Source organism: Myxocyprinus asiaticus, chromosome 13 (assembly GCF_019703515.2).
Source record: "Myxocyprinus asiaticus isolate MX2 ecotype Aquarium Trade chromosome 13, UBuf_Myxa_2, whole genome shotgun sequence".
Taxonomy (NCBI): Eukaryota; Metazoa; Chordata; class Actinopteri; order Cypriniformes; family Catostomidae; genus Myxocyprinus; species Myxocyprinus asiaticus.
Genome location: NC_059356.1, coordinates 32,576,807 through 32,603,797, shown reverse-complemented (window position 1 = coordinate 32,603,797; position 26,991 = coordinate 32,576,807). Strand labels below are relative to the sequence as shown.

The 26,991-nt window shown below is 42.0% G+C and overlaps 2 protein-coding genes across 15 annotated transcripts in view; one reads left to right on the top strand and one right to left on the bottom strand.

Moving 5' to 3' along the window:
- rbfox1 (RNA binding fox-1 homolog 1) overlaps nucleotides 1–26,991 on the bottom strand; it is a 426,210-nt gene that overhangs the window by 30,852 nt on the left and 368,367 nt on the right. For 13 of the 14 annotated variants that reach the window (XM_051713882.1, XM_051713878.1, XM_051713887.1 and 10 more), the window contains 3 exons: nucleotides 24,056–24,109; nucleotides 6,199–6,331; nucleotides 4,397–4,436 (listed from right to left, as the gene is read on the bottom strand). In XM_051713882.1, coding sequence (XP_051569842.1) covers nucleotides 4,397–4,436; nucleotides 6,199–6,331; nucleotides 24,056–24,109 — 227 coding nt within the window. The remainder of the gene's footprint in view (nucleotides 1–4,396; nucleotides 4,437–6,198; nucleotides 6,332–24,055; nucleotides 24,110–26,991) is intronic. The other variant, XM_051713881.1, reaches the window with a different exon arrangement.
- Nucleotides 1–26,991, top strand: part of LOC127450113 (N-alpha-acetyltransferase 60) — a 436,968-nt gene that overhangs the window by 207,944 nt on the left and 202,033 nt on the right. The gene's annotated exons all lie outside the window — the stretch shown is intronic.

The window sequence follows — 26,991 nt, the reverse complement described above, 5'->3', positions numbered from 1 at the left end:
TTTTACAATATTATAATTCTTGTCCCTAACAAGAAAACAATTCTTGTTTTTATATGAACTGCAGCAGTGCTCAATGCATCATAACATTAATAAGACGAACGAACTATCAATGTATGAATCAAACTCACTTAGACTGCCAACAATTTATTTTCTACACATCATTTTTTTATTATATCCATGTATGTGGTTACAGACAAATCATATAGAACAGTGAAATCGCTCACAGAAACTTCTCTGTCTTGTCTGCACTTGACTCTGTTATCTCAAAGGAGACGGATGATGTAAGCTTCACTGACACAGTCTTCACTCCTATTGGTTGTCACTCCCGAAAGTCGCTCCTCATTTGCATCAAGTTAAACTTTTCTCAACTTTGTTGTGTCGCTCGCCACACCCACATCTAGTCACCAGATGTCACTGTCGCTCGTGTCACCGGAAGTCGCCAGCTATCACTGACAATGAATGAGATGAGATCGCTTTGTCGCTGGAAGTCGCTGCATGTGTGTATGCTGCTTCAGTCACTATTCACTTTCATTGTAAGGAAAAAAAGATGCAATGCAATGGTGATTGAGGCTAACATTCTGCCTAAAATCTCCTTTTGTGTTTCATGAAAGTAAGTCACATGTGAGTAAATGATAACAAAATGTTTATTTTTGGGTGAACTGTCCCTTTAAATTTAGCTCTGGCTTTGAATCGAAAGTTTTTAATATAAAGGTTTCCAACCATCATTGGTGTTGGATGGATTTATTTGTTATGGTGTGGCATCAGCAATGGCCGTTTCTGGCTTTTCTAGAAATGAAAAGTCAGTCATATGAGGCAAGTGTAAAGCACTTCATATTACAGATTAACTGGAGAGATATTATACACCCTGGGTCGTTGCCGTTTATATTAGACAGATCTTCCTGCCTTATTGCGCCCCTGCATGCAGTACATACTCCATTTCTCTTTGTTTAACGCATTCATCTTAGCGTCATGGTGCACATTTGTCTTTTATTCACTAGCATAGCATCATTTTCCAGACCTTATCCAACATTTAGTAAATTTACCAGAGCACTCAACAAATTAAGATTTGTAATAAACAAATACAGTTCTTGGATTGTTTCTAATGAATATTAGATAATCTTATTGCGGCAGAACAATCAATCGCAGCCACTGTGGCACTTGGCTAATGATGAGGGTACAGAGGAAGCATTAGAGCAGCCTTCCCGCCATTTCCATACACATTTGTCTCCTGTACAATTTGTTTCATCCCAGAGGAGGGAGAATTGGGGGAGATGCATCAGGCAGTGTCAGGCTCAATGAGACATGGCCTTGAGGAGAACAAGCCCTAGGTCCCTGTGAGCTAGATCATTTCAGTTCCAGAGGCATCTGCTAAACTCAAAGTGTGATACTGCGGCTAAATGCAGAAGCCTGTACATTCAATCCTGACTGCATTCTGATCATGGGTACATACTGTAAAGGCCCAGACCAAATCTTTGCCTGCACACTGCAAACAAGATTTCTGAAGAATACGAACGGCCGTCAGTCATTGGACCCCAAAACTATACACACCCACTGCCTCTTGCATGTTTAATTTATTTATTTTCCTCATTGTAATTGCAGGAGTTTTAAATAAATGTTGTTCCAAGAATTTAAGAGGTTACATTTGATTTCGAATTTACCAATAAGAGTGTAATATTCATTAGGTTGGCCCGTCCTGATGAATAGCAGTACAAATTACAGTGGTATACGGAAATTGGACAGTCATTAAATAAGTCTTATGGTACTAAACAAGTCTTAAAGGTACAGTAACAATAAAAACAAACAAACAAACAAACAAACAAACAGTCTTTTTATTTGAAAGGTTAGAAAAAGCGTGGTAAATGTCAAATCAAACTAAATTACAATTTCTGTAAAAATAAGCTACAAAATATACTGCCATATTAACTGTAAAATGTGATTACAAATTGAAGTTAGCAATAAGAGTTTAGCATTCTCAGCTTATTCTCAGCTTCATTTAAAAAAATGATCAAAAAGAAATCTATTCTGCAGAATTCAGAGATTTGCCTTTACAATGACAAAAAAAATTTAAAATAATGTGCAGATTCAGTGTAGGTCTAGGTACATGAATGTTAATCACCCTGTTTCTCATAATGCTCTTCTCTAGCTCTTTTGATCTCATGATAATTATGTGACTGCAGCAACATTTTTGCTAATTAATTTTACGTGGTTCATTACCAGTATTGTGCCATTTCTGAGGTAAAATGTCCACTGAGTGGCGCTAAAAGCGAGTCAAATTTTCTCCCAAACAGATTAGGTTTTTAAAATTCATGCTATATCGAGTTTAAATTCTAATGAAAAAATAATGCTAATAAAACATTAATTCTTTAATGTTTTTAAATCAGCAAAACATACCTCCCTACCCTAAACCTTAAACGTAAACACAACTTATAGTGTCATAAAAAGCAAATGTGACATGAAAAATGCAAATGCTGACGCAACCATGTCATTTTGCAATGCTTCTATGACACTTTCCGCTATTGTGTCAACATTTTCAGGATTCGTACTCCTGTCCTTTGCATCGCAAATTCAAGGCATTATCAATTAGATTACCCTCAAACAAGCTTCTAAATGTAGTTGTTTATGTAGTGTAAACATTAAAATGTATAAAGTACATGTATGTTAAAAGCCATGTACTATAGTAAAAATGTGTAGATATCATAAGACAGCATAGCGCGAGGAACAGGGTGAAAAGTAAGAGTTTATGAACTGATAATCTGCTGTGATTTGTGTGAAAGGGAATAAAAGTCATTGTTATATTAGTGAATAAAGTTCATTTCACCTGAAACTGCTGTGATATGTACAACGAGCCACTTAAAAATCATTCTGCAAAAATATAAGTATAACAACATGTTTATATGAGACCAGGTTGGGTCATTTCTCACCCCAGCTTACAATCAATCAACAATGGCCACTTCTCTGTCACTGATACTCGTGTACTAGGGTTGCATGGTAGACCAGTGCTACGGTAGTATCGTGATACTAAAGCTTCAAAATATTGCCTGTGCCACAGTATTTTTTAAACGGTAGTACTGTTAATACGGTAGTATTGTGAGTAATGTTGTATGTGCGGTACTAAATATTATTTTCACTAAAACCTTCATTTAAATCAGACCTATGTCTGCAATAACATTAAGAATTTAGTCTTTTCGAGAGGCATTCCATCACGCAGTGCCCTTTAAGAGCGCAAAATGCTGTTTAGAATTTGCCCCTTATATTGTATTGTTTATTTTCCAATGAGTGGTTTTCCTATGCTTCAAACACACACGTCTGAATCCAAGCGTGTTAATATAGCGGTCATGTCTCCTAATGGATTATATGGATTTAAGTAAAACTTCAGAGAGTGAGAAGCTTTTTACACAACGCAATTCACATAGCGAGATTTGGAATATTTTGGGTTTTGGCTGATGAGACCCATGATGAAAACCCATGTGCTGTGAATGCCTACAGAGATTTCAAGTCAAAAGGGGATACACCAGCAACCTTATTAAACACTTTCAGACACATCCCACTGCTTCTGCAGAACACACATGGGTAAGTGCCACTTCATTTACCCTAAATGCTTTATCTTAACATATACAGATTTACCGTTTCTCTGAAAAATCTAATGTCGCACTCGTTTAATGTTTTTTTCAATTACAAATGCATGGTGGCAGTAACTTCGCTAAGTTCGCACTTATGATTAGATCATGTCCCTGAGCCGTGCGATCAAAACGGTGTGTGCGCAATCTGCATTCACGCTGCTGTTTACCAGGAGACCTGGTCTGAAGCGGTTATAATAATGAAACAGCTGCTCAAAACAGTCTTTTCAACATTACAATATCTTTATTTTTATGTTACCAACATTCAAATAATCACAGAAATAATGGAATAAAAGTTTAAAGATGTTGCCGTTTGAACTGGCTGTTTTGATGCGGTGAAATATTTTTTTTTACATCAAACTAAGAATGTATTAGGTAACAAGTTAGTCCATTTGAGTCTTCTCCCTGTTCATCCATCAGTTATTTTCACCACTTCCAGAGCAACAAGTGGAATTTCTAACAACCACCTTTGCTATGACAAACTGTATTAAGAATTAACACACTATCGTGTGGTATCGTGATCCTACTTGGTATTGTGATACTTTAGCTGGTATAGTATCATAAGATATGATTATGATATCATGACAACCCTGCTGCTGGCTCACTCTTGTGCTCAAGGAACAATGTTTTTGATTCATGTGTAATAATTAATTAAGATAGTATTCAATAATGCTAACAATAAAAATAACAATGAATCAGCAGGTTGGTTTAACGTCGGAGGAATGAATGGGGTGGGGGGCATGTTCACGAACATTCAAGGATGGCATGCAAATACTTACATAAATATCTGCACTATAAAATCCGTCCTGGTAAACAACACTGGAAAGATGCAAACGCACACGCACACACACACATACCCACACACAGACACACAAAACAAACAAAAAACATCAATATTAGTACATGTTCCCATGCAAGCAATACCAACCCCATATCTAGCCAGGGTTAGTGGAACAGAATAAGAGATACACACACAATGAATAATAGTGACAAAGGGTCTCTACAAGCACTCATCACTTCAAAAGCACTTTAGAAGGAGACTGTGGAGTGACAGGGGCCACAGAGGGCTGAAGAATTCTTGAAACTTCCTTATATCAATATTTAGTCATTAGCAAGTTAGAGCAAGAATGACAGGAAAGAGAATTGTTATCTGTAAAAAAAAAAAAAAAAAAAAAAAAAAACAATCACAGATTCTCTAATAATAAAGTTTAGATGTATTAATTCACTAAAACACAAAGATGTGAAGGTTGATGGAAAAAGAGGACACAACAAAGCACATAAAGCATATTCTGACTTAATTTGTGTGCAAAATCACAGATCATGGTATAATGCACATATATATTTATTTGTGATCTTTTTTATTAATAAAAAAAATGGTCTGAACAAAAGACAAAACACAATAAACAAATATATATATATATATATATATATATATATATATATATATATATATATATATAGTATATTTATACATATTTATAATGTTTGGCTACATTCCATGTCTCTAAGGCAGTGGTGGGGAACCTTTTTCCTATTAAAGGCAATTCGAGTATTTACAACATTATTTGCGGGCCATACAATTTCTGATTGTGGGTTGAAATTAACATACAAATTCTATATGTTCAGTAAGAAAAAAATTATACAATTATACAATATTTTGCATTGTTATTATTTAAAATTATTTTAAATCATTAATTATTATTATTTTTATTTTTTTTGACACTTATAGAATCAAGGCCATTTTTTGGCTTTTCAAATTATTTCTTGAATAGCCTAGCGGGTCTTATATGGCCCTGAGGCCAGACGTTCCCCACATAGCTCTAGGGTCACCAGATGTCTATAATTTTTGCATACAGTTTGTTTACTAAATTTTATTTAATTTTATAAAAATTTAATTTATACATTTTACTATACATTTAGAAAACAATTTAATGCAAATGTATAAATTAATCATGAAAACATTCACACATATGCACAAATACGTGTATACACACTGTATGGGAATGAGATCCAATATCTAATTTTATGTACATAACACAGTTTAATTGTCATGTTTTAGTGTACTTGCTATGAATCTTTCCTTTTGCCAATTTACACATGATACTAGACAGTCTGAACTAGTATGTGGCCCCTGATATCTCCAAGATATCTAAACATTAAAAATAAAAATAAAAACTCCATCCAGCCTCCTTCAGTATCATCTGCTCACAGTTACACACATGAAATTAGGACCTACTGTAAATAATCAGAATTATCATTTGACTGCTCAGAGTTGAACAAATCCTTCTGCATTCAGTTGTTTGAGAGGATTTACATAATGTTACATTACAAAAAAAGAAATGCTTAAGGCCATCGACCATGACAGAACAGCATGACAGTTCACTGTCATCATTACTTGCAGGATGCACCTTTCCAGGCACAGGCTGCATGGTGCATTGCTTTGTGTAGTGAGGTAGAGATCCATGCATGTTACGGCAGCCTGGTGAGGGGGGCGGGGGGTGATTGTCAGAAGAAAGGACTAAAGGTGAACTTGTGTGGATCTGTGTGTGAATGTGTGGGGAGGGGGAGTGTTCGTACTCACCCTCCATAGGCTGGGATGTGTGGGGGAGGCGCGGCTGCCCGGAATGTATTGTAGACGGTACGCCCTCTTCCTCGTAAGTGTGCGCCTCTGTACGCTGCCGCCGCCGTGGCTGCTGGGTATGGGAAGCCTGGCACTGTGGGAAAACATATACAATATGCATGAGGAACCACCACCAAGTAAATGTGAATGGATGCAAGTGTAATTGCTTAATTGTATCTGTTTAATATTATTCAGTTGATATTGACAAAGGGCAATATCCCAGAAAAACTGGATTTTCAATGTTCTTTTGAAATAAAAGAGTTTGAAATACGGTGATGTCACAATCATAAGCACATTAACATGTGACAACTCACATGTACAGTATTAAGCAGCTTGGCCCATCCTTATGAATGACTAAATGCTGGTATGCAAAGATTAGCCAATCATAACAGAGGTAATTTACATATAGAAGTTTTAAAGGAATGGTTCCGCTTCATGTTGTTCCCCCTTGGTGATTGGTCACCCCTACACCCCAGACTCCCTACACCCGGCCATATGTTGTTTCAAACCCATGTGACATTCTTTCCTCCATGAAACACAAAAGGAAAAATGTTAAGGAATTACAGACTCAGTCACCATTCACTTTCATTGAATCTTATTCATTCAATGGAAATGAATGGTGACTGAGATTTTCAGTCCCTAATATTCTTCAAAAAGTTATCCCTTTGTGTTCCATACAAGAGAGAAAGTCATGAAGGTTTGAAACAACATGAGGGTGTGTAAACGATAACATAATTTTTATTTTCGAGTGAACTGTCCCTTTAATATTACATAATACAATAATACAACAGCAAAAACAGCTTGTTTACTTCTAAGTGTCAAAGAGAGGGTGGAAAATGGTCATGCACTGTAAAAGTAAATTATGAATATTTAAAGTAAGAAAACTTGATTACAAAAATAAAATGCTACAAAATTGTATAGGACCTCTTCAAACACCAATATACTGCCATATTAACTGTAATTGCACCAGTCTGGAGCTGTGAAGAATAGTGCCCCACCTCCATCTACATCTGCAATTAGCCAAAATCTGTAACAATGAGCAATATCCAAACTATGGAAGGCGTACAGACCTCTGAGGCTTGGTGAAAACAGAAAGCTTTGTATTGTTGTTAAATGATCATTAAGTTTAATAGGGCGTCGGTGGTGAAAATGACTTTTAAGAGGCTTAATTTGAAATGGTTCAGAGAGAGAAGATCATTCTTTAACATTACAGTTTCTCTAAATGAGATAGAATGGCAGAATAGAATGTCTTTATTTAAAGATTTAAAGAAGGGGATCACGTGATGTAGAAAGGTGAAAAGGATTGTTCAGTTTGACTCTTTGTCACCTTGGATATGTCTAGCTCTCGGGCAATGATATATAACAGATGTTATTTAGTCTTTCTGTATAACAGAGGGAAATCCAGATAAATCAAATTCAACACTAGATTCTACACTCCAATATTTGTAATGTATATGAAAGAAGACAAAACCTAAAGTTTTGGCTCTATAAACAGTGTTTTATTAAATATTAGTACCTACCACAACAGCATATGAGAAGATTTAAACATTAAAGGTGATGTGTAATTTTTCAATGTTATTATTTTACTCTTATTCCAGCTTAATATGCAGAGACAACTAAAGTGAACCAAACTATATTTGTAAGCTGATTTCCCTAAAAGGTATAAACACTTTGGCTCTGTGTCGGTATTAAAACATTTCTCTGTTTTTTTTTTTAGCAACCTGACCAGCCCCACACAGCAATATTTGCTCAGCCAATAGTGTTAAGTCTGGGGCGGGGTTATGTTTTTTTTTTTTTTTTTGTCTGGCCAATGGAAGCATATGTTTGGGAAACTTGTTAAAAAAAAAATTATAATAATAATAAAAAAAGATTCTTTTTGTTTATTATTGTTTATTTTGATTAATTCTGTTTGGTGACATTAGTGCACCAGAAATTACATACTACAGATTTTATTACAAAAGTTATTATTTTGGATTAACAATACAAAATTTACTACATAATATTTAACCACTCTATTTTAATTTTAAATGTTTTTAAATGAAATGCACTTTTCAAATGTTTGTGGTTCAGTAGTAGAATGAACAACGAAGATCAGATCTGACATGAAACTTGTACAGTTTAGGAAATGTCTTGGAAATCATTACATTGGGACATTAATGCAGCATTTAAATAGAATGCCAGTGAAGAATCATTAGTCACATACAGTACATTCCTTCCTTCATCTGATTCCAGACAGCCAATCTGACAGCCATGTTTGAAATATTCTGTGTACATGTTTGCATATTTGCAATAGCGTCACTTTGATGTGTAGAATGTGTCCCGAGGAAAATAATTATGAGATGTATTTAGCCTGAATATTTACAGGATAAACAACATAGACTATGCAGTTTCATTTAAAACGATGAAAGGTGGAGGGCTTGATGAAAACGGTGAGAGAGCGAGCGAGCTGCAGTAAATGCGGCTCAGTAAGAAATGAGAGCATGCAGCAGGAGAGCTCCGGGGGGGATGCACAGGAAAGCAAGTCCATTTTATTGCTTTGAGAGCGATTACAGTGAAGCAGATGCTCTGGCCAACGGGAGGTTGCTTCTGCATCAAAGCCATAAAAGTGTACAAAAGCTTTGTAGCACAATAATTTCTCTCATTGGCTTTTGTGTGGGAAGTGTTTTGGGAGGGGTGACGGGTGGGCAGAGCCCATGTTTCATAAATATTGCGGGTGGTTTGGTTGCCCTGTGTATCTCGCTATGCAACCTTACACATTGCAGCAAATGGTGGAAACACTTTAAAGCAGGGGTCGGCAACTTTTTTGACATGGAGTGCCATTTTTTATTTTTCTGGTCAATGGCTGTGCCAACAGCGAGAGAGGAGCAGGCTATTTATTTATATTAAGTTTTCGCACCTGCATTCCAATCTATATCTTGATGTAATCCTTCCTCATGATCACACTGTGTTTTCATCAGCTGAATGGGAGGCTAAACAGTATTAAAATGTGACGAGACTCGCGCTGCACCTGCAAGCCATTCGCGTATCACAAGCCGAACAATTATTTATCCCTTTTTGGTGAATCGCACCTGCAAAATTTCCAGGTTTAATTTATATTTTGAATAGACTCAGATTTTTGAACCCCACGATGTGGGTTTATGTTTTCTCTTTTATCGTTTAATGTAATTTTGAGTGTGACCATGGTTTAAAGAGGGTGTACTTGTATGCTGGGTCGGAAATCTCAAAGATTAATAGTGGGTTTTCCTTATTACATCAAGTGTTGTTCTGAAAGCAAAAAGAAACAAATGAAACACAGAATGTCAGCTGTTATCCACGCAGCCTGACCGAAGCAAAGCGGGCACGTTTACTCGTGCGATTAACCGGAATTAAAGCTTTGCCGGCTCGTGGTGTGCGAATGGCTTGCACGCGCTGCATGAGTCTGTTGGGTATACTGCAGACTCACCACATTTTAACCTTTTGTTTAGTTTCCCATTCAGCTCATGAAAACATGCTGCGTGATCATGAGGAAGGATAACATCAAGATGTAGATTGGAATGCAGATGCAAATTGATATAGATAAAATAGTCTACTCCTCTCTTGCCGTTGCTGGCGTGCCAGTGATTACCCCTCCATAGGTTGCCGATCCCTGCTTTAAAGAATGCATATATAAACAAGACCTGCTTTGAGATTCTAGAAATCTCTGAGCTTTCAGAAAATGTAAAATGTATTGTGAATTGTGTGAGTTTTATTGTGCAGCTTGTGATACACAGTAAAAAACGTGCTGGGCACTTTCGTAACCTCCATTCCCTGATGGAGGGAACGAGACGTTGTGTCGATGTAGTGACACTAGGGGTCACTCTTGGGAGCCCCAAACACCTCTGCTTTTTGAAAAAAGGCCAATGGGAATTGGCGAGTGGAATTTGCATGCCACTCCCCCAGACATACGGGTATAAAAGGAGCTGGTATGCAACCTCTCATTCAGGTTTTGTGCTGAGGAGCCGAGACAAGGTCCCGGCCATTTCAGTGGGTAGTTCAGTGTTGTGGCAAGAGGGACACAACGTCTATTTCCCTCCATCAGGGAATGGAGGTTACGAAAGTAACCAGCACGTTTTTTACTGTGTATCACAAGCTGCACAATAAAACTCACACAATTACCAGGACGTTACCTATCTGTCACTCATTCAATGTTGTGTCGATTTAGTGACACTAGGGGTCCCTATACAAAACGTCACAACTAACTGAACTGTGTTAAGTGGATTGGCGATGCAAGACGGGCAGACCACTGTGTGCCTCGTAGCCAGCGCACCAGGCCTTCACATAACCTCCCCCAATGCTCTTATGAGCGTCGAACGGTCCTTCGGGAACAAGGCGACTGCCCAACAAATAGGGACAGGCTAGCCCAGCCGTGGCCTCTTTTCCTCTTTTTTCTCCCCAAAAAGAGTGGAATTTGTTAACCGACTGATGCCATAAATGTCTACGACGGGGGTGGGGTGGGGTGTCACTCATGGAGACACCGCGGAGACCACACCCCACCCAGAAAAGGGGGGGGGGTATTTTGAGTGGAAATACGTGACATGGTCTTACCGATACTTGTCTGAAGTATGTCATGTGGAGAAGTCGCATGGTAGGTCCTACCTGAGGGGGGAGGAGTTTCTACAAACATGGTGACCGGGGGGCAGAGGGGCCTCTGCCCAAGGAAGATGTAGTTTATCAACAGGGAAATGATTTAGCGGAAGATATCACATGGGGTCACCTACGGGGAACCAGCACATGTGGAGCACCTACCCCAGTACAGGGCCTAATCAGCACACGTACTGGGCCAGCAGCGAGTTTCTCCGCAAACCCGTCTGCCACAGGGCTAAGGAGGAAAGTCAGCCAGGGATCACAGCTTGTGAACACGACTGGGAGTCAAAAGCGCATGTCTTCACCTCAAGGGAGGGGAAAGGCACTATGCGCAAGCGGTACACCCAGCCAGCTGTCCCGGAACTTACCTGCTCATACCTGACAATACATGGGACGAAACTGGCTTAACCCGTAGATTGTAGAGCCTCGCAAAGGTGTTGGGTGTTGCCCAGCCCGCTGCTCTGCAGATGTCTGCAAAAGAGGCACCACTGTTCAGGGCCCAAGAGGCCACTACACTCCTAGTAGAGTGGGCTCGTAACCCCACGGGTGGCGGCACATCCTGAGTGTGATATGCCATCACGATGGCGTCAATGACTCAGTGGGCGATCCTCTGTTTGGAGACAGCGCTTCCTTTCCTCTGTCCACCAAAGCAGACAAAGAGCTGCTCCGAGAAAGAAGGTCCTTCCTCAGGGGAAACGTGAGGTCTGAGAACCACGTCTGGGTGGGCCAGTAGGGTGCTACTAAGATGACCTGCTCCTGATCCTCCCTGACTCAGGCTCACTGGGGGAAACGCAAATTTGTGTAATCACATGGGCCAGCTGTGTGCCAGCGTGTCTATACCGAGGGGTGCCTCGGTCAGGGCGTACCAAAGAGGGCAGTGGGAGGATTCCCGGGAAGCAAACAGGTCTACCTGTGCTCGACCGAATCGACTCCAAATCAGCTGGACCACCTGGGGGTGGAGTCTCCACTCTCCCCTGAGCAAAGCCTGTCGTGACAGTGTGTCCGCCACGGTATTGAGGTTGCCCGGGATGTGAGTTGCTCACAGCGACTTGAGGTGCTGCTGACTCCAGAGGAGGAGACGGAGAGGTAACGACCACAACCAAGAAATACAAACGGAGAGGCATCTTTAAAAAGACGCTCTCTGTTAATGCCACTCTTTTTTTGAAGGGAAAATATACTTCTTTCAGTAGGAAGAATATACACTTTTAGCTGCTGAAGCGCCCAGGGGCATTCTCTGCACTTCACCAGTGCAAGAGTGGGAGAAGCCACTGTAATGCGCTGTAAATCCAACAGCTTTTTGAGGTGAATGTATCGGCAGAGTAATTCAGCTCGCTGAACACAACCGCTCGGCTCCGAAGAGAAAATCTGAATGAGAGGTTGCAAACCAGCTCCTTTTATACCCGTATGTCCGGGGGAGTGACATGCAAATTCCACTCGCCAATTCCCATTGGCCTTTTTTAAAAAAGCAGAGGTGTTTGGGGCTCCCAAGAGTGACCTCTAGTGTCACTACATCGACACAACGTCGAGTGAGTGACAGATAGGGAACTCCTTTGCTATGTAGTACATACAGTATACTGTATTTATATTTATTATTTTTTAGATGAGACACATGCTGCCTTCAAGAGCACCTGCGATGCTCCTACTTTCGAGTTGGGCAGTTGTTATTTCGACTTGTCTTTCATTCAAGTTTGACATAAAATACCATACTGTAGGAGTCAAACCAAAACAAATAAACAATTAACAATGGCAAAAGCTCTTTTATTGCACCACTGTATAAGCATGAAATGAATACACCTGCATCACTTTTACACAACCTAATCTATATGACTTATTTATGCATGGCATCTAACAAATAATTAATCTGCAAAATGCTCAGGAGTATTCAGGACACAGGCCTTAGCTTGTTTAAGATGGTCTTCCAGCCTAGCCAAGGTGGTCTAATTTGATTAAAACTGATCTGTTGACTGATTTTGTTGGCTGATTTTTTTAGCAGTTTTCAGTTGGTCAGGCTGGGACATCAGTTTAAACTAGCTAGGACCATATTGGCCAGGCTTGTTTAAGCTGGTCTCCCAGCTTGACCAAGGAGGTTTTAGCTGGCTTAAATGTGTCTCCCATATTGACCCGCTTAAAAGTCCCCAAATCCAATAAAAAAACAACCTGGGTAACCAACTGAGACCAGCAAATCAGCTTAGGCTCATTTAGGCATTTTGTTTTCTTCAGCATGGATATTATGAAAAACTTCACAAACCTTTCACAACCATTATATGGACACATATAATTTCCCACTGGTAAATATGACTTTTCTTGGTCATTCATGTGCATGTAACTCGTAATTCCGATATTTCCGACTCCACTTGAAGGCCACAGTACATTTGCAGTTCTTTCTTTAAAAAGCTTTAAACATGGTGTAGGTACATGCACTATTCAAACACACTGTTCTCTACCAGCTATCTCAACTAGTGCCTTTGTAATCCAAATGTATTTAATCTCATATTAAGCACTCTTTTGAAATACGTTTACTGAAAGACTCTTAATGAATATACATTTTTAATCACCTCTGTACAAATGTCAGGGTCATTTCGCATTGTTTCTCCACACAATGCAATCTCAAACATTACTGCACAACACTGAAGCGGCCACCAAAGCACTTTTTATACCTCTTTATAACGCTCCATGCTTCAGCCTCTTGTTGTCTTCTGCGATATCCTATCGGCATACATTAATTACATTTTGCCGGTACCTTTTTGAAAATTCTCAAAATCCTTTCCTGTGCTCTGCTAATTGCGCGTCAATTTTCAAACTTATCATTTGGTATTTGGAAGTTCAAAAAGCCCAGAAATGTTGAAAGCGCTGGTGGAGCCTGCTCTCTCTCTTTCTCGTTCAGTCAGGACTTAATCACAGAGAGAGCATGGACAGTGATGTCATACTAAAACACTAAAACATTAGTGCTGCAAAACTGTCAGTCAATACAAATGACCCTCTAAATAATTTACGGCCGAACATATTCCATTTCAGTTCATATGGTTCATACTCACTCAGCAGATATGAGTGTGTTTCTTCCAAGTGCTGAAAATTCAATAATCTTGGGGTGTTGGGCACAGAGAAGTTGCCCCTTCCTCTCCTCTCACATAAGGAAATGAGTTTGCCAATTTGTGATTAGTTATTTCTTTGCCAATGAGCACTGAATTCAATACAGTGTGAGTGTTTATGTGTGCATTTTGATTCGAGAGTAAACTGCTTTAGGATTTTGAAACATTATGGTGTAAAAACAAAATATAATGTTAACGGAAGATTTCTACATTGCTAATCAAATTTGTTACATTGACCATGTTAGCTCCTTTATACGAAAGGTCACACTTCCTTGAAGTCTTCCTTACTTTCCATTGAAGCACACAAGATGCTCTTTGGAACATTCTCAAATCTTGCTAGGACAACATGGATCATCAGGTTTTGCACAAACTTGTGGAGTCCATGCCAGCTCGAGTGCATGCTGTCATTTCACCAAAAAAAAGGATACATATCAAATAAAAACAAATTAATAAAAAAAATGTTGGTGTTAATTTTTCAATTTTTTTCAGCAACAAATTCTTAAACTTTTACATTTGGTCCCCCCAATCTTGAATATGTGGTTACATCAGTGCCAATAATATAGAGCAGGGCTGCACGATTATAGCTAAAATCATAATTGTCGATTATTGCCCTTGATTGTAATCACGATTATTAATTTAATAATTATTTAAATGTTAAATCTACTAATACCAGCTGCGTGGCAAATGGGTCTTATTAGAGCAGACGCGATAACAATGAAGGTGATTCCTTAAATATGCTATTCATGCCATATTCTTTGTTGGCTACACCTCCAAAACAAACTTGGAACAGTTCAGCTGAATTACTTTATTGCTATTTTGTACTAATCAAATTCACATTTGCCTACTTATTAACATGACAAAACAAAACTGTTGTTACATTTTTAATAAACTGTACACAGAAATCGAGCAACACGGCAAACTCTCCCATTACAATGACTGCTGTTACTCACTGCGGGTTTACATTGTTTGAGACCTGCATTTCGATGCAAGCTCAGTGACGCTCCGCACAATGTTCTGTACTCTCGCGAATGCTCTCATTAAAAACTAAGCTGTCTAATCAGCATAATAAATCAGTTATTTACACCACGTCTCTGCCTTGATTAGAACGAGAGTGTTTTAGTTTTGTCGTGTTGCTCATTTGCAGTGTATTTAACATCTACGTTCAAAGCGAGCGGTGCAATACACAATGAATCCAAAATAATTCCAAAGCGCTTTTCGCTCTTGTTCTACAGCTTCTTTTTGAGTGGCAGGTGATGTTTCTTCAGTATTAATTTTCGTGTGCCACCGCGAACAGAGGTGGGACATAAAGCAAGCATCTAGGCACTCAGACAGTTGCCATCACTGATGGGACGGAGGACTAATTTAAGCGGCTCTGATTGGCTATTGCCATTTCATTGCTCAGCGGACCCGTTAGTGATTGGTTAGAATAATCAACCGCTGCAAAAACACGTTGTAAATAGAAACCATTGACGCAACAGGAGCTGACTTAAATTGAACGCTGTAATCGTCTGTTTTCACGACTGCATAATCGTGGCAGCCGTAATTGTAATTAGTTTTTCAATTAATTGTGCAGCCCTAATATAGAGATTGACCGATACTGATTTTTAATCAACAGCATCACACAGCAAGTTGGCATGTTGTTTCCAAGAGTTCTGGTTCCCTAGAATCGGCCACATCAGACATTTTTGCATCGGCTCCAGTGTGTTTACCTTCCCCTGTGGTGCGTCCGGAAGCGTGTTGTGTCAGCAGCGTGACATGGATTCAGATTCCGCGTTGAAATCCGAAAGTAATTGCATTTGCATAATCAGTGAAAAGCGTGATTCAGAGGTTGTATTTTTCCCTCTAACATACATTTTTTTTTCTCCACTGATGGTTAGGTTTAGGTTTGGGGGTTGGGTTTGTAAAAATATTTTATAAAATATGCATTCCTCTTCACTGTATTACAGCCTGTACAGCTTATGGTACACCTCCGTGGACAATACACCTGGAAAATGGAGCTCACATGTGCCTATACACCCAACAACATTTACCGCTTTGGCCACTGGGGGCAGTGTTTCACATTTTGGTAAGCACAGACCGATTTTAGCTAAAGAAGAGTCAACCTACTGTCTCCATTTTCACTTGAGATCAGTCTGTTTTAATAACTGAAACGATACTGATTATTTTTATTTAGAAGTCTGATAACGATATGCATAACCGATTTTTAATTCTTGTTTTATTTCTTTTTACCTCTGGTGAACTTGCATGCCACTACCCCGGACATACGGGTATAAAAGGAGCTGGTATGCAGCCACTCATTCAGATTTTCTGTTCAGAGCCGAGCGGTTCTATTCATTGAAGCTGAATTCATCCACGAAGTTCATTCACCTCATCTGCTGGATTCTACGGCGCATTTCAGCAGCTTCTCCCCCTCTGCACCCGTGGAGTGCAGAGAACGCCCCTGGGCGCTTCGGCAGAAATAACTAAAAGAGTATATTCTAAAAAGAGTATATTTTCTTTCTAAAAGAGCAGCTCACACGGAATGTCTTTTTAAAGATGCCTTTCCGTTTGTGTGTTATTGCTGGTTGCGGTTGATATCTCTCCGCTTCTGAGGGCCACGATCGCTGTCTTACGTGTCTGGGCACTGCCCACGTGGAGACATCGTTCGTGGATGAGTCATGTCCTCATTGCGAGAACATGACCATGGCAACGTTGCGGTCACGGCTTGCTTTCGTAAGAAATAAAGCCACCCCAGCGGCTCCCCACACCGGTCTTTCTACCTATGGGTTTGAGGCCATGTCAGTTAGCACTGGGGGCAATTTGGGGACTTCAATGGGACCACCTCTGCTGGGTATCCCCCCACGGACCTCCCATTCCCTAGCACACTCGCTTGCCCCGCAGATCAGTCAGCTTCCTCCTTTGGGAATGATCGCCCAGTCTCACGCCAACGCGGAAATGACGGACATGCTTTCCTGGGCGGCCGCGAGCGTCAGGCTAGAGTGGAACCCTCCACTCTCCCCTGAACCCTCCACTCTCCCCTGAACCCTCGCGGCTCGACGATCGGTTCCTGGGCACGGGGCGCCGCCCACGGCCACGCCCCGCCCCGTTCCTTTCTTCCCGGAAGTGCACGAGGAGCTGACAAGATCATGGGAGGCACCTTTTGCTGCCGGTCTTTCAGCTCCCCCGCTCTTGCTACCCTCGATGGCGGAGCGGCCAGGGGGTATTCGGTGATCCCCCAGGTGGATAAGGCGCTCACGGTGCACTTGTGTCCGCAGAGCACCGCCACCTGGCGTGGGCACCCGAGACTCCCGTCCAGGGCCTGTAGGTTTACGTCGTCCCTGACGGCTAGAGCCTACAGTGCCGCTGGACAAGCCGCCTCCGCCCTGCACGCCATGGCTCTCCTGCAAGTACACCAAGCCAAGGTGCTAAAAGAACTGCACGAGGGTAGTTCTGACCTGGGATTGATGCAGGAACTGCGCTTGGTGACCGATCTCGCTCTCCGGGTGACGAAGGTCACGGCGCGGTCTCTCGTGTAGGTGATGTCCACCCTGGTGGTCCAGGAGTGCCACCTTTGGCTCAACTTGGTCGAGATGGGAGAGGCGGACAAGGCACGGTTCCTTGACACCCCCATTTCCCAGGTTGGCCTGTTTGGTGACGCCGTTGAGGATTTGCCCAGCAGTTCTCGGCGGTGAAGAAGCAGACAGAGGTTTTACAACATATCCTGCCCCGGCACAGTTTAAGACCCCGCACCCTGTCTGCTTGTTGCCAAGGGCGTCCTCCTGCAGCAACGGCTGCGGAGCCCTCGCAGGAAGCAGTCGCCACCCGTCACGTGGCCGGCCGCTAAGAACCCGAAGAAGGCTTCAAAGTGCCCCCAAGACGGCGATCCAGGGGCGAGGAGACCCACTTCTCTGGGGCTGGTTGACAGACCACTCCATCCCCCAGTGGGGGGCCGGGAGGAGAATCTTTTGTCGCCACATGCCCAGGAGGCTGCGGCACCCAAAAGCCTGACAAAAGAATGGTTCCTTCATCTCCTGGGTCACATATCCGGTGCGCATGGCCGTCATCACGACCACCATCCACCATCCCATTTTGGCAGGTATGGCGCTCCAGCTGTGGACCCCCCGCCCCTGTGTGCCCAGCAAACACGGAAAAGAGCAAGCTCTCCCCGGTTCAGAGCATCTCTTTTCTCGGTTTGGAGTTGGACTCAGTCTTGATGACAGCGCGCCTCACAAACGAGCGCGCACAGTCGGTGCTGAACTGTCTAAAGGCATTCAGATGGAGAACAGCAGTTCCACTGAAAGTTTTTTAGAGGCTCCTGGGGCATATGGCATCCTCAGCGGGGGCCACACCACTCGGGTTGATGCATATGAGACTGCTTCTGCACTGGCTTCAGACTCGAGTCCTGAGATGGGCATGGCGCCGCTGGACAAATTGCGTGGCCATCATGCCAATCTGTCACTGCCTCTTCAGCCCTTGGACCGACCTTGCATTTCTATGGGCAGGGGTTCCCCTAGAGCAGGTCTCCAGGCACGTTGTGGTTACAACAGATGCCTCAAAGATGGGCTGGGGCCATATGCAAGGGGCACACAGCCACCGGCTCCTGGACTGGCCCACAGCTGCGTTGGCACATCAACTGCCTAGAGTTGTTGGCAGTACTGCTCGCCCTGTGGAGGTTTCGGTCGTTGATCCAGGGCAAGCACATGTTGGTCCGGACAGACAACACAGCGATGGTAGCATACATCAACCGTCAAGATGGTCTACGCTCCCATTGAGTCAGCAGTGCCTCAAGTCACTATGAGCCACTCACATCCCGGGCGACCTCAACACCACAGTGGATGTGCTGTCACATCAGGTTACCCTCAAGGGAGAGTGGAGACTCCACCCTCAGGTGGTCCAGCTGATTTGGAGTCCATTCGGTCGAGCACAGGTAGACCTGTTTGCTTCCCGGGAATCCTCCCACTGCCCGCTTTGGTATGCCCTGACCGAGGCACCCCTCAGTATAGATGCACTGGCACACAGCTGGCCCCCTGGACTACGCAAATATGCATTTCCCCCAGTGAGCCTACTTGCACAGACCCTGTGCAAGGTCAGGGAGGACGAGGAGCAGATCATCCTAGTAGCACCCTACTGGCCCACCCAGACGTGGTTCTCGGATCTCACACTCCTATGACAGCCCCCCCCTCCCCGGTGAATTCCCCTGAGGAAGGACCTCCTGCGACCAGACCTCTGGAATCTCCACGTCTGGCCCTTGGACAGGACGCATAAGACCTAAGTGGCCTACCACCCGCGGTGGTAGACACGATCACTCAGGCTAGGGCTCCCTCTACAAGGCACCTGTATGCTTTGAAGTGGCGTCTGTTCGCTAAGTGGTGTTCTTCCCAACGCGAAGACCCCCAGAGATGCGCAGTCGGATCAGTGCTTTCCTTCCTGCAGGAGAGGCTGGAGGGGCGGCTGTCCCCCTCCACTCTGAAGTTGTATGTAGCTGCTATTTCAGCTCATCACGATGCAGTAGATGGTAAGTATTTGGGGAAATACTTTGATTATCAGGTTCCTGAGAGGCGCTAGGAGGTTGAATCCCTCCAGACCATGCCTCGTCCCCTCATGGGACCTCTCCATAGTCCTTCAGGGTCTACAGGGAGCTCCCTTTGTGCCCTTGGAGTCAGCTGAGCTTAAGGCACTCTCTTTGAAGACTGCCCTCCTGACTGCGCTCACTTCCATCGAAAGGGTAGGGGACCTGCAGACGTTCTCTGTCAGCGAATCATGCCTGGAGTTTGGTCCTGGTTACTCTCATGTGATCCTGAGACCCCAACCGGGCTATGTGCCCAAGGTTCCCACAACTCCTTTTAGGGATCAGGTGGTGAACCTGCAAGTGCTGCCCCAGGAGGAGGCAGACCCAGCCCTGATGTTGCTGTGTCCGGTGCATGCTTTACGCATCTATTTGGATTGCACACAGAGCTTTAGAGTCTCTGAGCAGCTCTTTGTCTGCTTTGGTGGACAGCGGAAAGGAAGCGCTGTCTCCCCTTGAGGGGGAAGACGTGCGCTCTTGACTCCCAGTCGTGTTCACAGACTGTGATCTCTGGATGACTTTCCTCCTTAGCCCTCTGGCAGCTGAGTTTGCAGAGAAACGTTCTGACCGGCGCAGTACATGTGCTAATGAGCCCCTGTACTGAGGTAGATGCTCCACATGTGCTGGTTCCCTGAAGGCGACCCCATGTGATATCTTCTGCAAAAATTGTTTCCCTGATGGCAAACTGTGTCTTCCTTGGGCAGAGGTCGCCATGCTCTGTAGAAACTCCTCCCCCTTCAGGTAGGACCTACCATGGGACCTCTCCACATGATATACTTCCGACAAGACTCGGTAAGACCATGTGACGTATTTCTACTCAAAATACCCCCCCCCCTTTTTGGGCAGGGTGTGGTCTCCGCAGTGTCTTCCCCTTGGGAGGGACACTCCCCGATGCAGACACTTATGGCTCCCAGTCATTTAACAAATTACACTCTTTTTGGCAAGAAATGAGAGGGAAAAGATGCCTCGGATTGGCTAGCCTGTCCCAATAGTTGGGCAGCTGACTTGTTCCTGATGGACCGTACGATGCTCATAAGAGCTTTGGGGGAGGTTACGTGACGGCCTGGTGCACTGGCTATGAGGCACACAGCAGTCTGCCCATCACACACCACCAGTTCACGTAACACAGTTCAGCTAGTTGTGGCGTTTTGTATATGGAACCCTAGTGTCACTACATCGACACAACATTGAGTGAGTGACAGATAGGGAACATCCTGGTTACTTTCGTAACCTCCGTTCCCTGATGGAGGGAATGAGACGTTGTGTCCCTCTTGCCACAATGCTGAACTACCTGCTGAAATGGCCGGGACCTGGTCTCGGCTCCTCAGTACAAAACCTGAATGAGTGGTTGCATACCAGCTCCTTTTATACCCGTATGTCTGGGGGAGTGGCATGCAAATTCCACTCGCCAATTCTCATTGGCCTTTTTAAAAAAAAGCAGAGGTGTTTGGGGCTCCCAAGAATGACCCCTAGTGTCACTACATCGACACAACGTCTCATTCCCTCCATTAGGGAACGGAGGTTATGAAAGTAACCAGGATGTTTTCGCTGCAATACCCTTGTTCAAAGACTCTCAATTAATTCATTTTTAAAATGTAATATTTTGTGTCTAACTTATTGGTAAACTCGATATTAAAGATCCTAAAGATATGAAAGATTAAGTTGAAAAGTGTAAATATCAGTTAAAAATGTTGGTCATTCTATTTATTAATAGCAAAGCTGCTTTAAATTAGAAAAATGCAAAATAGGAGCATTTTCATATTTCTTCAGACTTTTGAACCCCACTGTACGTGTTATCAGACAGCATGTATGACTTTAAAAAAATAATTGCTAGAATTTGACCTTGTGCATGTGCAAACGCATTTGCTAAAAGAAAGCAAGCAAGAGGGAAAGAAAGAGGGTGTGCATGTGCGCACCTAGAGTGAAGAGCCTTAGATTTCCTGCGGTCAGAGGTGGTCTGCATCTGCATAATCTCTGGGCATAAATTGCTGAAAGTCTAATTTTCAAACATCCGCCCAATCTCCGTCAGGCGTAACACTTAATCAGAGATCAAACTGGCAGACAAGTGAGGTCTGGCGCGTTGGCCGTCCCTCAGCCTTCCCCGATAGCTTTCATTCTCCTCAGTTGGAGGGCTGTTAATGAACATCAAAGCTATCTTAAATCAACAGCCTGCCGCAGGTGAGAGCCAGTTCAAGTGGTGACTGCTGAGGCTTGTTCAGTAACAGACCTCACGTCACAAGTCTGCTCACCTCATGAATCAAAGATGCTCCTTTTCCATCGCAGACTTGAAGAAGTCTAGTACTTCAGTATAATCATTTCTATGCTTAAAGGAATGAATAAAAATTCTGTCATACTCACAGAATGTTTTAAGAACATCCTCGCCACTGTTTTTCATATAATGAAAGTGAATGGGGACAGGGGGTGTCAAGCTCCAAAATTTTGAAATTGTGAACGTGAACGAATCATTCAGACCATTATTGTGAACTGGATCAATAGATTCATTGAAAAGACTCAAAATTAGGATTTGTTCACAAATCGGACATTGCTGCTTTTCTCAGGAACTCTCATGAATGCACTGACTTACATTTCTGTCTATTCCTCATTCAAACCTATCATAAGGCTTCAGAAGACTTGGAATCAGTTGCATGGACCAATCTTAGGATACTTTTATGTTACTTTTTTCATATTGGAGGTCAACAACCCTGGTCCTAATTCAATTTCATTACATGGAAATGAGTGGCCAGGGCATTCTTTAAAAATTCACCTTTTGTGTTAAAAAGAAGAGAGAAAGTCATTTGGATTTTGAACATGGGGGTGAGTAAATAATGACAGTATTTTCATTTTTGGATGAACCATACCTTCCATTTCTGCTCAAGGAGACATGGGAAAGCTATCGCTACCAACAACAAAGAAGTAACAGCTTAGTCACCATTCAAACTCTAGGGCATGCTTAACCACTTCTGTACAATCTTTCCATCTGTAATCTAATCAGCAGTGTGCCAATGGCTATTTTCTGCTGTTAAGCAAAAAAAATTGATTTGAAGAGCTTTCTGATTTCAGCACAATTCGGGCATATTAATGATGCTTTAATTATAATTAAGACAGAGATATAAAAAAATAAAATAAAAATGCAGAGAGTTCGAAAGTACAAAACATTCGCACCTTCATGGTATGTGGGCTGGTTGGACACTTGAAAGGTGAGACGAAAGCAAATCAATAATGAGCCATTTTGTAATTAACAGAATGTTCACTGAATTAGGAAAACGACTGTCTGGAAAAATTGAAAATATTGATTTTAATTTATAAAATATATTTAAGCCCTTTTGATGTCCTTGCGTAGACAGATAATTATATTCTCCATCACCTCTATATTTTTCAGCCCGTTTCTTCTTATTATCATAAAATCTTAATATTTTCCACATATAATGGGGGAGGTAATGATGTTCAGGGAAGGTCAGAGGCTGAGATGGCCAAGGTTGAGGAAACGTGAATAAACGTGAAAAAAAGAGTCCAGCGTGTCTTTCTACCACGGAGATCAACTCTGTTTCAAAGGCCCATAAAATGAAATGAAGCCCTGGGGGTTTTGGAAGCTCACTGGATTATGTTTTCAAAGATGTGTTCTGTGTTTGCAGTAGTGACAATGGAGTCTAGGAGCCTCTTGCCAATAGGCCAGAGCACAGAGACAAACATTGTGAAACAGGCCCTTTGGGTGATTAAAATAATCACTTCTTTCTCCCTACCAGCGCTTTCAGGCGATGCCAGAACCCGTAGATTAAGGTCACCCCTTTTACACACCTCCAGCACCAAGCCCATAAATGGTAATCTTGTATGTTTCCATCAAATAATGAAGTTAATCACCAATTTTTTAATTTTTTTATTTTACGGTTACGATTTCCATCCAAGCCCTGTTCTGAATATACAGTTGTCCTAAAAGTATTTGGACACCTAAGTCATGCTTAAATTTGTCTAAACTTAATTGCATTTGTTACAAAATCTCAAACAAAGAGGCAATTACAAAGTCATGGACAGTTTTGCAATGACTCTTAACCAGTTGGTATCAAGGTGGTTTAAGTGGATTAATTAAATCAGTTCCCACAGATATCCAAGCAGAATTACCAGAAGTAAGGTTTGTCACATTAACTATGGACATGTTCCAACAAGATTTACACTTCTTGTCTTCATTTGGAACAATATATCTATTGTTTTATCATGGAAATCCTAGCCCTTTTATTTATTTTTTTATTGTTTTACTTTTTGCTTAAAAAGTGTGCATGTGCTATTTTTCTTTAAAATAAATGACACAGCAATGACATCCATTCATTTTTAAGTGTGGCACCAGTGTCCAAATAGTTTTTTGGGACACTGTAAGTCCAATATATGAAAACAAAATAACATAAAGGATAAATATTGAGCTTTAAAACTTTTTTGAAATTGCAATATCTAGTATCTGACAGCAATTTTGCATTTCATAAATCCTGTTAAGGAAGCATTCATAAATGAAGGACCAAGACGTGAGCCAATCTTTTAATTATGAATATAATGCACTACAGGGCCAATTGTTTTTAAGTGAAGATCCACTCACCTGCATAGAATTCTGGGCTGTAGACTGCACCCATGACTGGATTCAATTTCCAGCCTAGACACAGACAGAGAAAGATATCTGATGTTAGCTATATTGGTGTGTCTAAGAATCTATATCTGATTCTTCACAAGACAAAGAGTTGGATTCATGGCTAACTAGAAGCTTCAGGGCTTGTATCTTAATGATGTCAGTGGAGGGCTGACCACAGTGAAGCGCTGCTGTCATCCAGAGCAGGGATAGGGCAGTGAGTAGCCTGACAGATTTCTCTCAGGTTCTAACTTCTACAATTGGCCTGTCATAAGTACAAAAAAAGATCTCAATGATAACAGCTGTGATCTGAAAGTTTGTCTCAGTTTTCAACTTCCATTTAAACTTTTTCAGATAAAACGAAAAGAGAAATGTAAGCACAGCGTAGTTCTAGCAGGAAGACTCACAGATGTACATCATCGCACCATTAGCTAGGTTAATCCTAGCCAATCGTGCGTCAACCGTTGCTTTTTAAGCCTGCTCACAATCTATCACATTGCTGTTTCAGTGTGCCAACATGGCAGCATCATTCTATAGCTCACTACATCTGACGTTGAGTCCGATTTGCTCCCCGACGAACTAACATCCAGCTCAGGACATGTATTAGTCACTGCTCCTTACCTTTTATCTAGGATCATCAGCTCCTCGCCGCAGCACGCATCTACAATTTTCCGATTGTCAGTGGGATCGCGTCCCTCTTGGAATGATAATAAGACATGTTAACGGCATATCCATCAACTCCGACCTCTCCAGGCCACAGGTGAACCAGTTCACATACCAACTCAGGAAGCCCGCCTTCCCTCCCCAACAGCGCCGCTGCTACATCACAACTTTCTGCCACACATCAAACCTACGTGGCATAAATGATCAGCAAACTCGGATCTTCATCCATATCTCAGTCACGTAGGAGACCTCCCGTAGAAAGCTTAATGCTTTCTACGTTATTTCTACAACCATGTTTGCCTAAATGCATTTATTGATTTTTAAATGTTAATGCTTTTTGCTCTGTTCACTGTAAATATATTTGCGGTCAGAGCAGCTTACATTTAGCAGCAGGTAAGTAAGATTCGTTCACTCTTGGATAAAACCGTGCCGGATTAGCGTTCTTGTGAAGCAGATACCGAATGTTCAGTCGACTGAAGCTTTACATGTCATGGACCATGCGTCGTGCTGCTGGTTTTACGGGCTTTATCAGGAGCTTAAGTTTCAATCATTACATCTTTTGCATCTACATACTTCAACCCCATTCAAGGCTGGGCACGGCGCCCTCCTCTCCAAAGCAAACATCAAGATGCTTCCAAAAGTCATACTCAAAAGCCATTCACACACACCACACATCATTTTGGTATCATGTAGCAAATTGTACTTCACTGTCCAGCTCACAAATGACTGTAGTAGTAGTCTGCACATTTAAATCTCCGTCTGAAGGCTCATGCCGGATCATTCCATTATTTTAAGCTTCTGCTCCCATCCTCTATTCCCGTGCCACTCTCAAATCCACCTGGATGTTTAAACAAATGTTCTCACAAACTGGGCATACCCTTTATATTGGAAAAACCATAGCTCTTCTACATTTCTCAATTTCCGGCATCGTGCTCTATTTCCCACAGATGCAAGCTTCCCCGCTTCTCTATTAATTGGACAGATCAATAGTTCACATTTCCTCCCATTTGCACAGTTTCTGTTTCTACTGGAGCCCCACTAATATGGGGTTTTTGAGACCGATACCGATTTTAGAGGGGGAAAATTCACAGATTACCGATAGGGTGGCCAATATAGTTAAGTTTTGAGCTGCAATGAAAACAGACCTTTTCTATGTGGATTGTGCACTGATTTTGCACTGATATGACTATGCAAAGGTACTCATAAAGCTGCTTTCTTAAACAAATATTTGTATCAAAGAATATTTGACATTATACATTGTCAACAAATTTTAGAAATGGACACTGAGAATATAAAGAATAAATACAAATACAATAAATAGCTAAATAAACATCAGTACTGTATGTTCAGTATCAGTCAGTTGCTGACCATTTAAATGAAGAATAAATTCAAATAAAATAAATAGCTACATAAACATCAGTAGTACTGTTTAGTATCAGTCAAATGCTGACTATTTTAATACTGGCAGTCAATTAGGGGCAGGTTGTAAAACAAGAAGCACAGCTTCTCAGCATTTACACCTGCCGAGTCAAGAGATAAACAGCCACAGCGGTGTAACACCTCATTCTGCTATACAAGTTCAGGGGAAACTTTCAATGGTGGAAAACCAGACTTTTAAAAATTATATTTTGTAAATGCAATGACTGGAATTGTTCGGTTCAAGGGGTACCAAACTGCGAATACTGAACAAAACAGTTTGGTGAATACATGTTTACACATTAGCTTCCACTCAGCTGTCAATGTATGAAAGTAGCTACGTGGTTAGCTAGTTAGCTATAAGCTCGTTGTCACGGAGAGTAAAAGATGGACATTGTTTATTTACTTTCCAGCATTGAATCTCACCAACTAGGTAACAAAGTAGCGTGAAATCAACCCTCAACAGACACAATCCACCACCGCACCGTTGTATGCTGAGCTGCAAACGATGCTCTGATGTTTACCTTTCAATCTGTTACGTTACTGACTGCACTGACAAACTATAGGCTAACATAGCAAACAGATGTGATAAACATGAGTGACATGGTTGTCAGGGACAGGGTTAACGTTATATTAGTCATACTGAAAAGGGAAAATGATGGGGGTCATTGTTTATTCACTATTCCAGTATGTATTTCACAAACTAGTTAGCAACATACCGTGAAGACACCGCTTAACTCCACCACTTAACTCCACACTGTCTGCAGAACCACCATCAGCTCAGTTCTGTAAACAATGGAGTCGGAGCACGCTCTGCTGGACAAACTATG